The sequence below is a fragment of the Cydia strobilella genome, chromosome 19 (genome assembly GCF_947568885.1).
Source record: "Cydia strobilella chromosome 19, ilCydStro3.1, whole genome shotgun sequence".
NCBI classification, from domain to species: Eukaryota; Metazoa; Arthropoda; class Insecta; order Lepidoptera; family Tortricidae; genus Cydia; species Cydia strobilella.
The window spans coordinates 7512570-7528881 of NC_086059.1; the positions used below are offsets into that span (position 1 = coordinate 7512570).

Below are 16312 nucleotides of genomic sequence, written 5' to 3' on the forward strand. Positions count from 1 at the left end.
TTACCGAAAACTAAGGTAACTAATTATAGTCCCATAATACAAGTCCAGTTTTTCGCGTTGATTATTAACGAGCCTTTTTGATTTGTAGTCGTTACCTAGATTTATTTTGGAGCTTGGATATACCTACAAATGCTTTTTAGGGTTCCGTACCCAAAGGGTAAAAACGGGACCCTATTACTAAGACTCCGCTGTCCGTCTGTCTGTTTGTCAGCAGGCTGTATCTCATGAACCGTGATAGCTAGACAGTTGAAATTTTCACAGATGATGTATTTCTGTTGCCGCTATAACAACAAATACTAAAAAGTACGGAACCCTCGGTGCACGAGTCCGACTCGCACTCAGCCGGTTTTTCTATATTAGATACTCCACATAATTAGTAAATACTTATACTTCGCGTCGCGTTTGGTGGATGCCACGGGTGACCAAAGGGCTGGCCAGTATTTTGCCCAGAGAATTAGCATCGCCATTCAACGGGGAAATGCAGCCAGCCTGCTGGGCACACTGCCTGCTGGCGGCGAGTTAGAGGGCGTGGTTTTGTTTGTAGGGTTTTTTAATGTATATAATTTTAGAGTTAGTAAGTTGACGAAGCCTGTTGCGGATTTTATTGCCGTATTATTTTGTGAAGAAGCCTGTAGCTGATTGTGAGTTTGTGTTCACCTGACGAAGCCTGCGTTGCGGATATAAAATTATGGTCCCTGAATAAATTGTTAATACTTATACATGACTTATACATATTTTACTGGAACTAGAATTTGGACCATACTTGTCAGTTGTGGACTAAAGGTACATGTCACAAGATTAGCATATGACATACCTAACTAGCAAACATAAATCTGAAAGTCCTTGTAATCTTGTCAATTGCATTTTACATCACGTATTACTAGATAGACTGAAGGTCGTTTATTTCACATTAACTGCACAATACGTACATTATAAAATCGCAAGTAGGTAGCAATTATTTCTGCGTCTAAAATATGTAGGTACTTATAGGTACATTTTTCATCTTAACATGATACAAACAAAACGGTAAACATCTCTGGCGCCAGCACACTATAAGTAGTTAGATTAAATAGATAATGATGACCAAAGTAGGCAAATATACCTATACGTAAAGTTATGGATGGTATAGAATTATATAGTCTCCATGCGTAAAGTATCTTTGTTTCTATGGTAACAAAAGTGTTATCATCAGGGCCCGTACAATTAATGCCGTTGACGCAAAAATGACGTAATTTAACATACAGGAAGTTTTTTTTTATCAACAAATTTAGATACCTAATCTATTGACGCGTAGAAAAATAAATACTTGTTACGTAAAATACACTGTTAAAAATCAAAAATATGTATTATTTAATATACTGACTAGGTAAGTATGTATTATTTAGTTGAGTGACAGTAAGATGGAAGTCAGTTGGACTGTACTGATTGTCAAGTATCTACATATATCAGTTAACTCATAGAGTAACTTATACTAGAGCGGTACTGTCATAGTAAATTTTGTAACCCCAGTAAATTCACTGCCATCTGTCGACACACTTTAAAACTAAAAATGAAGATTTATAAAAATACGATAGAATGTATTTAAATAAAGATAAATGATTTTTTTTATTTGCATTAATTATTTTTATGATTTTGACCCATGTTCTTTCACTGATATGCGTTAAAATTGTTAAATAACAAACGAAACCGTCAACGCCATCTATACGACTGTAGGCCAAAACTAGTAGCGCCCTCTGAACGAGAATCAAATTTTCTTGATTTTCGAGGCACGTTTTTTCCTTAGACTGTATCCATCTATTACGGAGTTATATCTATCTTTGGTTAACTAAAGAGGTTGACAAAATGATTAATTATTACGGAAAGACTGATTGGAATCATACTCTATGTAGCGTGACGTAATTTTTCCGTCAACGGCATGAAATGTACGGGCCCTGGTTATCATATATTTGGCAACTACACTCAGAGAAAACTATTGTGAAAATAACAAAAAAACGTTGCTAAATAGGAGCCGACAGAGTCAAATTGCGGGCGCAGCAAGCTTAATTTTGCGAAAAAAAATTGCGTAAATGACAAAGCGAAAGCGTTAACTTTGTGAAAAAGCACATAGCGAATTTCACAAAGTCGAATTTTTCACAATTTTACTCTGTCGGCTCCTATTTCGCAATTTCAACTTTGTGAAAAATCATATAGCTAATTTCACAACGTAACATTTCTCGCAATTTGACTCTGTCTGCTCCTATTTTGCAATTTTAACTTTGTGAATATTCAGCAATGTCGACATTGTGAAATAACGTTGACAATAATACATAGTAAAAGTTGTGATTTATAACATTGCTAATTTAGCAAATCTTTACATTGCAATATGAACATTGTTAATTTAACAAATTTAGTTTTTAACAATTTTTCTTTGATGCCTATTCCGAACATAGCTATTTTAGCAATTTTTATTTTGTGGTTTTATCAAGTGAACTTCGTTATATAAACTACTTTGAAGTCGTAGTTTTAGCAAAGTTGAAAGACGGAATAGAGAAGTCATCAATGTTGATATTGTTAGCTCAGCAGAATAATATTGCGGGGATAGCAATGTTAATGTTGCTAGCTCCGCAGTGTAATATTGTGGTTATAGCAATGCTGACGTTGCTAGCTCCGCAGTGTAATATTGCGGGGATAGCAATGCTGACGTTGCTAACTCCGCAATGGAATATTGCGGGGATAGCAATACTGACGTTGCTAACTCCGCAGTGGAATATTGCGGGGATAGCAATACTGACTTTGCTAGCTCCGCAGTGGAATATTGCGGGGATAGCAATTCTGACGCTGCTAGTTCCGCAGTAGAATATTGCGGGGACAGCAATGTTGACGTTGCTAGTTCCGCAGTGGAATATTGCGGGGATAGCAATGCTGACGTTGCTAACTCCGCAGTGGAATATTGCGGGGATAGCAATACTGACGTTGCTAACTCCGCAGTGGAATGTTGCGGGGATAGCAATTCTGACGCTGCTAGTTCCGCAGTAGAATATTGCGGGGACAGCAATGTTGACGTTGCTAGTTCCGCAGTGAAATATTGCGGGGATAGCAATGCTGACGTTGATAGCTCCGCAGAGGAATATTGCGGGGATAGCAATGCTGACGTTGCTAGCTCCGCAGTGGAATATTGCGGGGATAGCAATACTGACTTTGCTAGCTCCGCAGTGGAATATTGCGGGGATAGCAATGCTGACGTTGCTAGTTCCGCAGTGGAATATTGCGGGGATAGCAATGCTGACGTTGCTAGCTCCGCAGAGGAATATTTCGGGGATAGCAATGCTGACGTTGCTAGTTCCGCAGTGGAATATTGCGGGGATAGCAATGCTGACATTGCTAGCTCCGCAGAGGAATATTGCGGGGATAGCAATGCTGACATTGCTAGCTCCGCAGAGGAATATTGCGGGGATAGCAATGCTGACGTTGCTAGCTCCGCAGAGGAATATTGCGGGGATAGCAATGCTGACATTGCTAGCTCCACAGAGGAATATTGCGGGGATAGCAATGCTGACGTTGCTAGCTCCGCAGAGGAATTTTGCGGGGATAGCAATGCTAACGTTGCTAGCTCCGCAGTGGAATATTGCGGGGATAGCAATGCTGACGTTGCTAGCTCCGCAGTGGAATATTGCGGGGATAGCAATGCTGACGTTGCTAGCTCCGCAGTGGAATATTGCGGGGATAGCAATTCAGACGTTGCTAGCTCCGCAGTGGAATATTGCGGGGATAGCAATGCTGACGTTGCTAGCTCCGCAGTGGAATATCGCGGGGATAGCAATGTTTACGTTCAACATTGCAGAACTAGCAATGCCAAAAGTCGCGAACGACAATAGCTACCTGAAAAAATACAACAATATTTATAAAACTAACTTTTATTATTAAAAAACGTTTGCAGGTCCGTAAGAATAGAAAAAAATGTTGCCCACTAAAATACAAATAATGTAGATAATAATGGGAAACTAAAAGTTTCCAGTGAAAAATCAACTATTTACTAATATGTAAATCAAAAACAAACACTCGGTGTTTCGAAAATGGGAATTGAACCCGCTAAATGAAAGAAAGACCTGCAATTTACTGTACCGATCGGAAGGCTTAATTACATACATTTATTTAAGATGCTATGTTATTTTGAAGAACCCTTTGATTGAGCCTTTCGATCGGTACAGTAAAATTGAAAGGTTTTTTTTGTTTTTCACATTTAGCGGTATAGTAACAGTTAAGCTATGTCAGCTCATATTCAAGCGCGCGTGCACCGCGATTTGATCTGATTAGCCAAAACCCATATCCGTAGGAACGGATCAACGGGACGCCAGTCCCGCCTGAACCATTGTACAGTTAACTGGTTATTTTAATATACGGAGTCGAATATAAAAGTGATTATTATTCAACACTAAAATACCTATTTAAATACTATTTACCCTCTAGCCACTATACAGAAGTACCGTCAGCGGGATCCGGGAATCGAACCCGCTTTAGAAGTACTAAAAAAGCGGGTTCGATTCCCGGATCAGCCAGGCGACTTTTTTCAAATTCTTTGAATGTAGTTCGTATTGTTTTTAAATAAATATAGAAATGAAGCTATTTTTACTTCCACTCGTCAAATATTTGGTGACAACTCGCCAAATATATCGAAACACAACCTTATTCCCATGGCAAGAAAGGTGTGTTGCGACATATTTGGCGACTTTGGCTGGCTATTTGAAGCTGACTGTACCTACTATTTCAAAGTTAAATGGATGCGAATGGATTAGAAGTATGACCATATATTTGACGAGTAGAAGTAAAAATAGCTTCCTTTCATTTTTATTTCAAAACAATACGAATTGCAAATAATTAAGAAAAATCGCCTGGCTGATCCGGGAATCGAACCCGCTAAATGTGAACAAATAATAATAATTAGCATACCGTCAGGTAACAAGCAAAACTCACTAACTACTGAAAAATAATTAAACAAAAATCAACCTTATTCGCATAATATTACGGTTCACTATGGCTATGAACTTGTGGTGGTACTTAGTGACTTTTGCTTATCACCCGACGATATATCTACCTGCTGTTAACCTAACCTAACCTAACCTAAGTACTGGTAATAACCAACAACAGTATAACGTGACCCACCCCGTGCAGTTCTGTACCTTACTGTCAATATTATAGTGACAACGCTATTCATACATCAGGTCACTACTTACATGCAAGGTGTTTCCTAACACAACAATCTAGCGCCACTTGCACCATCCTACTAACTAATGAGGGGTTAACCGGTTAACCCCTCATTAGTTAGTAGGATGGTGCAAGTGGCGCTTAGGGCCACAACTGTAGTTACATATCGTTTAAATAGAAACTAAACTTATAGCCACGTCAAATTAAGCCGAAAATATCAATCAGCAGAAATAATTCGTGTTGTTTTGAAAATTGGTATAGTTATTTATACCTTGTGGTGTCCAGATAAACATACTAAAAGTCCTCGAGGGTGTAGGGGGGGGGATTTTCCAAACCACGAATTATATCCGCAGATTTTTTATTTTTTTTTGGGTTATTAGCATATTATCACTGCATGAACAAAACTGTTTTCATAATGAGGGCTATTCCCATCAATAATCATTACATATTTACCGTAATATAACATTTGATTACTTCCTGTAAAATAAAATACGAACAAAAATATGTTTAAAATAGGAATTGTTAACACTGTAATGTTCCACGGCCCTTTTGAACTTAATTTACTAAACTGAGTTAGGGTATGCATTATACCTGCATAAGTAATTGTAATCATACTTACTATTACTACAAATTATTAAATCTTACTCTAGTTGGGTTAATTAAATCGGTTTACTGAGTACGATATGATACTCAGGAAGATTAATGTTATGCCCAATGACTACACAGTTGCACAAAAACGGATACTGCATGGTGTCTTGATCAATGTATATGTGTGATGATTGTAATGAGTCCAGTACATTATAAGCATGGTAATGATTATCAAAACCAATTGTTTGTAAAGGCTTAGCCTTGAAACTAATCTTAGACACTCCATCAACATATATGTCATCAATTTTGGAAAAATAAATGTTTTCTTCATTAATAGCAGTAACTATTACAGAATTTACTTGGTAGCGCTCGGAACACTTTGCCGCCCAACTCACTTTATATAATTTTGTAATATCTGACCATTGCATTTGATCTAAAATCTGTTTACATTCACTAACTGGTACTTCTGCTTGGCCCCCAAACGAAAGAGGCGAACGAATAGTTTCTTTCAAGAATATGTCATTTAACATCAACTGATGCTTTCGAGCTACTGTCAGTGTCATGTTAATTCGGTTATTTGTTGATTTTGCAGCTAACTTGTTGAAGCGATGTTTAGCTTCGTAGCGCATTGAAGACAGAAATCTCAAGGGACCAAAACGTAACATTGCCGAATGATAGTGCAGTAAATTGTGAAATTTAGGCTTAAGACTTTGGTTAAACAGTGTGATGTACATTTCGCAAAAGTCAGCGATCATATACTTAAAATAGTCTATTTGCTCAGATACAAAACGGGGTGACATAATAAAATCTAAAACAGTCATTAATTGAATATACAGTTGCCAATATTTATTATGTCTTGGAATGAAATCACCAAACATTACACCAAAATACTTGCAAAATGTGCTCATTTCGGCAGCATTTAAACGTATATTGCCTTTTCGTAAATTGGACATGGCCAGCGTGACGGGCTTATCTTTTTTATCGGGACCGTATTGAAATGAGGAAATTTTGTTATTAACAATATCAATTGTAAGATATTTCATTTTGTCTACAAAAACCACAAGTAAAGAGCACATGACGTATTTGGCACAGCCTTCGTGCATGTCATGCATTACATCAAAACCCATTTGCGAAAATAAATTAAAATTTTCTATGTCGAGCCATATACATTTTTCTTTGACGCCTGTCAGAGATGAATTATTCGTTTTTAAATCATCCTGGTAATTTGACTCGGTCCTTAAGAGAGATTCATCTTCATAAACCTGATTAGCCATGACTTTTTTCTCTACTTTGCATGTTCTGCAAGGAAAATTGCTTGAAAAACTCTCAACAAATCCTAAAACACTATGCAAGCCTAAATTATCTCCTAAAATTAATGACAACTCAAAGTAAATTGTGCCCTTGAAATCTGGCAAATCAAAAACTATTCCATGCTTAAATAAATCATTAAACTGGTCAATCAGGGGCTGAAATATTATACGATTCCCAAATTCCACTCTGTCAGTGGAATGATAGAGTAAGACTAAAAATATGTTACCTAACAGAGAGGCACAATAGTACGGCAGGCAAGGAAGAGAAATGTATGCGGCTCCTAGTTTGTGCACACCACTATGACTACCCAAAGGGTTCAAAGTCTCGAAATCGTCAATTTGCAAAAATATGGGCATGACTATCTTATCTCCATGATTTTTCTGTCTCCAAAATGAACCATGCATATAATGCTCTATACTGTTTGACGTGTCATGAGCCATCAGTTTTTTCATAGCATCGATGGTCTCATGAAGTATGTTAGGCAACGAAAAAAATTTGTGCAACACATCTCTAATAGGTATTTTATGGGCTATGCACTCTACTGCTTGGTAATAAGTTTTACCTTTTTTTTTTACGTAATCAAATCGTCGCCCTACAGTATAAGGCTCAGGATTAACTAAAGTACCCTTACTTTCAAAGAACTGATGTCGTTTATAAGTTGAACTAAACATCTCTAGATCGGTTGTCAGTTTTGCTACGGCAGAGCTAGAAGTTACTGGTAACAGAGGTCTGATTGACATAGTGAACATGTTGTGAATACCGCTATAAACTGTATCTAGCACATTGTTCGGCAAATGGGGATTACTATACAGGGATGAGAAAAGTTGACCTAAACTGTCGCTTAGCGGCGGTGTGTTGTGTTTGCTATCACTCTGTATAGTACTATTATTTTCTTTAATTTGAAACTCGGTTGCGCTACACACATTATGTAATGGATCATTATTCACGGGAGAGGTCTCTTGTCCAATAGCAAAATCCTGTACACTTGAAGCCTGTTGTAACATAGAAGAATCTGAATGTTCTTTCAAATAATGACGCCTAAATGAATTGTAGAGTTGATAAGTTCTCCCACAATCCATGTTTGGACAAATATAACATTTACCTGGATGATAAAATGTAAAATGGGTTTTAAATTGCTTCATTTGGACAAAAGACCTTTTACATATTGCACACAGCACCATCGTGCCTGTTAGAAACAGAAGCAAGCAAATCTAGCATAGGAGTGCCTTCAGTGTCAAACTTGCTCTTCATTACATATATACTTCTTTGGATAAACATCCAGACTGGGGCACAATCTTTTGAATATGGTAAGTCTAATGCCCATAGAATCTTAAAAGTATTTGAAACAGCTTTACAAATGCTGGGAAACGTGTACCTGATGTCTTCAGAGATTATTAAATCATACTGCGTAACATCCTGCCAGCAAGCCCCAACAGCAACCAAATATGGAAGAACAGGCAATTTTTTTTCCTGCAATGTGGCCTTCCGTTCACTGAAGTGGCTTTGAAGGTCCGATGTAGATGGCACCAAGCTTAAAAACGCGTTGCTTACTTCTAATCTAGACGGGTTCCAGGGTTTTCTGACTCCTTTCACGGGAACAGTGTGCATTTGTTTCAGCAACAGGGGAACTGCCAGAAAAGTCGCAACATTCGCTTGTTCCTCCCCCGCTGCAAAAATAATTAATACTTAGTATGGTTAACGATTACTTAAGGTAAAGTTTCTATTGAGTAAAATTCGTCATCTCCTCTATCTATAGTACCTACTTCACTTCCAGCCGGGCTAGCACATGATTGGCGCGAGAGTATCTCGCCGTGACATAGACTACCCGTCCCCTTTAAATTCATACAGTTAGTAAAAGACGGGTAGTCTATCTCGCGGCGAGATACTGTCGCGTCAATCATGTGCTCGGCCTACAGGTGTCGTTAAAAAAATCTACCCTGTATATAATATGTTATTTTCATCACACTTGCTCGAAAAAGATCTAATATCATGCAGGTGTACTAAAGGACAAAGGCCTATATTGTTCCCGCAGGAGTTATGGATTGTGAAAAAAAGGTGTAACTCTCTAGGGAGTTACAGCTTTTTTTTTATTATGTCATAACTACTACTATTACTACTTAATATGAACCAAGTAGGTATACATGAGTTTTACTTTTAAAATACTGACGTTTATAATTAGATATTTCGGTTAATTAATTTAATAGCTGTTCAAAATAATATTCTTACACAATTTTCAATCGTGGCTGAATGCCGGATGGGTATGTGCCTTAGATGCCTAACTTGTCAAAAAATCACAAATGGCGGACGAATGTTTGAAATGTCACCGTATTTAAGAATTTTTTCGCATAAAATTTAGTTTTTTCTTCGCAAGTGTGATTCTGTGTTACTCCGGGAGTAAGAATATTAACAAACTCGAGCCCCTTGCAAGAACTTGAACGTTATGCTTAGGTACTTACTTCTATATAATCTATATGGCTGAACAAATAAAACGTATGTACCAGGGTGGTTCAACTTTATCTCAACTACAATTTTTATTCACATCATTTGAAAATGTGATTTATAAGTTATTAAGTAAAAAACCATTTTTATTTCAAATTTTTATGAATTTTTAGGTGAATTTAAAAAATCTACCTTTTGAAAAATTACAAAAAATAGAAATGAAATTGTTTTTTTTTACTTCAAAACTTATAAATCAAATGTTCAAATGGTGTGTAAACAGATACATAAATAAAAATCTAAATAATAAATACGCATCCTCTTGTAGTTAAAGTTACAAAATTGGGAATATTTTTTCAGCATAATGAGTGTAACAAAATAAAACAAAAGGTTTTTTAGAGCCACCCTAGTATGTACAGTGTATGCAATTTCGAAGCTCACTGTACATACTGTATTTACATATAGAGGCAATAAAGACACTATTTGACAAAAAAACGATAATATAACTTACAAGTTGCAAGATCCAAAACAGTTTGAATAGAAGTGTCAGGTCGTGTTAGCTGTTGAGCCTTCTCATCTAGTAATGATAGCAGGCGACCTTTCACTACCGGGAAATTTTCGTCGAACTTTCCTTCTATTTCAGGGTATATTTTGTCAAAGTCACTGGCCAGCTGAAAATAAACAGAAATCAAACATTTGTTATTCAAGTAGAGCTTAAAAGCTCTTTCACAAAATCAAAAATGTTGCTAGTCATCAATCATCATTCATAATCATACAACGAGAAATGTTGCTAGTGTATATATGAGTATTTAAAATGAAAATCAATAACCCGACTGCATAATAATAATATACCTATAATCTACTAGCCCGCGACTCCACCCGCCACAAATAGACACACTTTCGCATTTATAATATTAGTATGGATTTACTCGCAAAACTGAGACAAATGTAATGACACCTCATATGTTAAACTCCGCTAAATGGTTTAGGCAGTAGAGCGTGCCAAATAATTAAAGATACATACATACATACGCTTGAAAAACTTAACCTCCTTTCGGCAGTTGGGTATAAAAATAACTTAACACAAATTGATGACTTCTGCCTGGTGATGTCATGAAGTCTGGCATGATGACACTTGATTGATTAGTATTATTATTGACTCACCAATTCATAGCCCCAAGGACATTGCAGTGCTGGGAAGATGCTCAAATAACTAACATGGTCGCCTTCTTGCAGTGCAGCCATGCGTTCATGTAGACAACTGTTCCATTTTGTTTCTACCAATTCTCTCGGTGAAGAAGAGTGCTTCAACCACTGCACGGTATCTTTTTCAGAGTCTTGATTGGTACTTATTGTTTGAAAGGTGTCAGGAAAAGGTCTAACCCGTGCATTAGAAGATTTGACAGCAGATTTTTTTCTCTTGTTTTGGTCTCCGCTGCTGTCGCTGCTCTTGTCGCTATTACTGCTGTTACAACTTCTGCTGCGGCTGCGGATTTCTGCATTTAATTTTCTGCGTACGGTTATTAATCGGTTCACTATCAGGCCACTGGCCTGGATAGCTTTTCCATCAACAAGACGAAAAGGATTATAATATACCCCCTTTGTTTCACCTGGGAAAAGCTTTATAATTTCTGATGTCCACGTATCCCAGGTTTCTTTTCGTATTGGGTCAGTGTTTTCTTTCAATTTCCGCACCTCAGCCTCAACAATAAGGGCCGTCAGTATCTTTCGGTCACTAGACGATAATACTTTTTTATTGATTAGAGGTTTCCCAATACTGGATGTCTCTAAAATTTGTTTAAGATTTCCGCCAGTTATAGCCCCTATGAGTTTGCTTGCATCTATAAACTGTGTTATGTATAGACAATGGGGGTAGGTTTTGACATTTGGGTACAAAGTGGGGTAGTTGTGAAAAGTCAGTCTGTCAACGCGAACCTGACCCATGCCAGTGTCTGGACCCCTAAACTGTGAGTTATATTAGTGGCGACGAGAAAAACTAGGACAATAGTGTGCAATTACAGTGTAAAGTGTGTGATTTGAGTGAAAAACGCATAAAAGTAGGTATCACTGTGCAAAATGGGCATCAAGTTTGGGGAGTTTGATGTGGCGCTTGGCTGCTGGAAAAATTACATAGAGCGGTTTACTTTTTGTCTGCAGGCAGGTGATATTGAAGATGATAGTAAAAAGAAAGCTAATTTATTAGCTGTGTGTGGTTCCGACTTGTATGATCTGATTATATCACTGATAGCACCAACTCAAATAAGTGAGGTTACTTTTACAACAATTCTGGGTAAGTTGAACAATCATTTCCACCCGAAGCCAAATGAAATTATCCAGTCTTATAAATTTCATACTAAGTATCAAGAGGAGGGGGAAAAGATTAGGGATTTCATAGCACAATTGAGGAAATTGAGCATCGACTGTAACTTTACAGATTTGGATCGAACGCTGCGGGATCGTTTAGTGTGTGGTATAAGGGACAAAGAAGTACAGAAGAAGTTGTTACAACAGAGTACATTAACATTTGATCAAGCTTGTCAGATTGCTTTATCTCATGAGGCGGCAGGGATTGATTCAAGTATTATTGTTCCGGCTTCTTCTGGTCAAGTTTCTGGTGATTTAGAAGTACCAATGGAAGTAAATAAATTGACTAACAAAAGGAATGAAAGGCAGACAGAAAGGATGTCATGTGTGCGTTGTGGTAGACCCCATAGAGGCCCCTGCAGGTTTAGATGGACCAAATGTCATGGCTGTGGCAAGACGGGCCATATCGAGGCGGTTTGTGGTTTGAAGTTAAAAGGAAATAATACACCAAAATCTGATTTTAATGGATTATATGAAGAAATTGCAGTTAATAATATGAGACAAGATAGTGCAGTACCAGCATATATGATGGAAATAATGCTGAATGGAGTTAGAATAGATATGGAAGTAGACTCCGGGTGCGCTTTCAGTCTCATAAGTGAGCAGACCGCTAGGATAGTTTGGCAGGGCTCGCTCCCAGTATTTGATGATATTGGGGTTTCTTTAAAGACATGGACACAGAACAGACTATGTATAATGGGTAAAGTGACAGTTTTGGTTCAGAATAAGAAGATAAAGAAAAACTTATCCTTAGTTGTGGCTAAGGGCAACGGGCCAAGCTTGATCGGTCGGAATTGGTTCCGGGATTTAGGGATACATGTCCAAGGAGTAAATAGTTTAAAGGTTGACAGCGATAAAGTGGCCACAACACTAAATGGAATACAGAAACGCTATGTAGGAGTTTTTCAGGAAGGATTAGGGAAATATACGGGGCCTGTAGTGTGTATTAGGCCAAAAGAAGGAGCAAAGCCAGTATTTTTTAAGAGCAGACCGGTGCCGTTCGCAATAAAAGGCCGAATTTACGAAGAGTTGGATAGGCTAGAAGCCGAAGGCGTTTTGGAGGCGACGTCACATTCCGAATTCACATTATTCACACCTATAGTTCCAGTACTTAAGCAAGATGGCAAGGTACGTCTGTGCGGGGATTATAGGGCGTATAAATCGTCACAATTGATGTCCCATTCCTGAAAATCAAGTAAGCACTAAGTTACTAAAGAACTAGAAGTCACGTCATGTGGGTATTTACTATTTGGGCACAATCATAATATTTACATAAAATAAATACATAAAATAAATATTTGGAGACAATCTTATTCAGAAAATCAACCTAGTCCCAAACTAAACGTTATTTATTTATTTTAGACTTAAAAACAAAACATTCATATTGACTACATATGATAGAAATAGCTTACACTTTTAATCTTTTGGATAGTAAAAAACCGGCCAATTGCGAGTCGGACTCGAGCACCGAGGGTTCCGTACTTTTTAGTATTTGTTGTTATAGCGGCAACAGAAATACATCATCTGTGAAAATGTCAACTGTCTAGCTATCACGGTTCATGAGATACAGCCTGGTGACAGACAGACAGACGGACAGCGGAGTCTTAGTAATAGGGTCCCGTTTTTACCCTTTGGGTACGGAACCCTAAAAATATATGATTATAATTAAATGTATTATAAATTAGTCGGAGTAATTCGTATTAAATTGAAATAATTTGACCCAAAATAATAATGTACCTTAATATAATTATTCTGTGAAATGTATTTATTTCCTGGCCTACTTGTAATATGGGTACTAGTGACGATATAAATACTTATATAGTTAAATACATAGAAAACACCTAAGACTCAGGAACAAATACTCGTGATTATCACACAAATATTTGCCCTGACCGGGGATTGAACAGACAGTTGACTCCCTCTGCATAACAAAAACATGATCCACCTTAAATACAGAGTAAAGATAAATATTATTATAATTACCAATAATTCAGTTGATGTTGTAACAACAGAGGATGTACTAGATTTTTGGCTACTTGATGGAATCACAAAGGAGTCTTGCTTTTTAATTGGAGCTATAACTTGCTGTACATCTACATCCCTCGGATCTTTTGTAACTCCTCTCTATAAAATAAAATTAGGAGTGATTAATTTAACCATAATGCCCATTCACATTATTTTATTTATTTTTATTTATTTATCAAATGGCACTATTTAATTGTTAATGCTTAGTTTATTGATGAAAATACAAAAGTCGCTGTATGTATGCTTATAAGATTTGAGGAGTTCCCTCAATCCCTAAGAATCCATCATCAGACTTAACCTTGATAAAAAAATTCTTTATAAATCTTACTGGCTTAGTAAACATAACGAAGAGGACAAATCGTCAAAGTGAACTATGCATCGTTAAAGAGTTTCGTTTTGATCATCATCAGCAGTTCCACTTCATTAAATGTCAGTTTTTCTGAACGTGAATACTAGATTCATTAATGAAAATACAAAAATCGCTATATGTATGCCTATAAGATTCAAGAATTTTTCCCTGGATTCCTCATGGATCCCATCATCAAAACTGGGTTTTGACAAAAACGGGACCAACTTGGGACTATACACATTCAAACAAAAAAACAATTTTCCAAATCGGTTCACCAATGACGGAGTTATGACGTAACATACATACAAAAAAAAAATACGGTCGAATTGATAACCTCCTCCTTTTTTGAAGTCGGTTAAAAATTGATTCAAAGTAATGAAAACATCTAAATTTTGAATCAAGTAGGTATACGAAAAAATGAAACTGCTCACGCGTTCTCTCTCACGGTCTAACGCCATACGCAGTTTCCCTTTTTGAACTGCTGCCGGGGCCAATAACGACAACTCATGGTCGTTTGCGTTCAATAAAAAATCGAGATCCGCGCCTTGATCTATAAGCATAGAGATAAATAATAAGTACTGCATAAATTTAACCCACTACACTGCACTGTCATGGCGGTAACAATGCCGGCAATATTTTTGGAGATATATTTGTCCATGGGGCTTCAAAGTGCCATAATTTCATTGCAACGTGTATTTTCAATGATTTCAAGAAAAATAAGAAGTAAATGGCCATTTCGATGGAGATATAATGTCTACAACAATACATTCCTTTATTTGGGCAGTCGTGTAAAAAAAAATGGTCCAACATTGCAATTCAAAAATAACCTAAAAATAATTGTTTTAAATTCGATTTAAGAAATCTTCGACTTCGAATAGTTTATTAGGATGAAACAAATATCGATTAGCAACGACAAAGTCACATTACATTAACTACAATAGTAACTAGTTAGAACTATGTAAATACAAATTATAACTTACCGTTTAGCGATCCAAAAAGGTGTATCAAATCACAGTTGAACAGAAACACACTTAAGTCGTCCATCCTTTATATTTACTATTTACCTATAACTGTCTTTAACTTTAAAGAAACAATTTCCTTATATTTTTAACAACGTGAAGGTTCGTTGTTTGAAAAGACAATAATAATCACTATATAAATACGTTCCGTTGTTAGCGATTTGTCACGCATCCTAACCGTACGAATGTTGCCAGCGAAATGAACGATTCTTTTGTCAATTTTGCAAAGGACTAGTCAACATCACTATTTTAACAAAGTTCACATTGTGTTTCTAGCAATGCTTATATTATTTCGCAATGTAAAAGTTGTGAAATTATCAACTTGAGAAATTTTTCCCTTGTAAATTCCGCAATTCTAACATTGCGACTTGAGCAATCAAATACCTTTCTTAGAATTCCGTTTTTAGGGTAAAGGCATTAGTAAGTAGGTACTAAGTACAAATAATAATAATTAAGTACGTTGTTCCTTATAAAAAACTGCAAACCTGGAGAGTGGAGTCGTAGCACGGTACGCTTATCACCATGCCTGTCACGTTCTAACAAGTATGTGAGTGCGAAAGTGACGGACTTAGTGATAGGGGAAACCATGCTGCGCGGGCTCTAGATTACTATACTATTGCTGCAGTTGACAATTACTGCAGGAAATGTCAAAAAGGTAATTTTATAGCAAAAGTACCTATATCAACTTTGACATTTTTGGCAGTAATGTAGTCGGCAGCATTACTGCAGCAGTATAACAGCGCGACATTGCTGCCGTCTGCATTACTGCCGCAAATATTAAAATTCAGTGCTGACACATCGTTTTTGATATATGCGGCAGTAATGCAGTCGGCAGTATTGTCGTGCTGTCGTGCGTGTCGAAAAACTACCTTAGTTTATACCGAAAGAACCGTGCTGGCGAAAGAAAAGTTTGTGATTCAGCGAAAAGTACGGGAGGCCATTGAAATTAGTCGTCATCCGAATTTTAACCGTGATTGTGGTTGGTCAGTGCCTCCGAGCTGGAAAACTGTTTTGGACACTAGGTCAGTGATGTACAGTG

The 16312-nt window shown here is 37.1% G+C and overlaps 2 protein-coding genes across 2 annotated transcripts in view; both read right to left on the minus strand.

Annotated features, from left to right (window-relative positions):
• The window catches only part of LOC134750130 (N-acetylglucosamine-6-sulfatase-like), a 31877-nt gene that overhangs the window by 6755 nt on the left and 8810 nt on the right, over nucleotides 1–16312 (minus strand). The gene's annotated exons all lie outside the window — the stretch shown is intronic.
• LOC134750131 (uncharacterized) lies at nucleotides 4550–13279 on the minus strand. Its single transcript, XM_063685245.1, has 3 exons — nucleotides 10681–13279; nucleotides 10028–10187; nucleotides 4550–8747 (listed from the first exon to the last, which is right to left on the minus strand). Exons 1-3 carry the CDS (start codon nucleotides 11458–11460, stop codon nucleotides 8239–8241), a joined length of 1449 nt encoding a protein of 482 aa, XP_063541315.1. The 5' UTR covers nucleotides 11461–13279; the 3' UTR covers nucleotides 4550–8238.

Excerpts from the sequence above, each read along its gene's own strand:
- LOC134750131 (XM_063685245.1), bottom strand. The coding sequence starts at position 11,460 with ATGGGTCAGGTTCGCGTTGACAGACTGACTTTTCACAACTACCCCACT. Across the intron at positions 10,188-10,680 it reads GTCCTTGGGGCTATGAATTG|CTGGCCAGTGACTTTGACAA; the intron begins GTGAGTCAATAA and ends GTTTATTTTCAG. Across the intron at positions 8,748-10,027 it reads TGTTTTGGATCTTGCAACTT|CGGGGGAGGAACAAGCGAAT; the intron begins GTAAGTTATATT and ends TTATTTTTGCAG.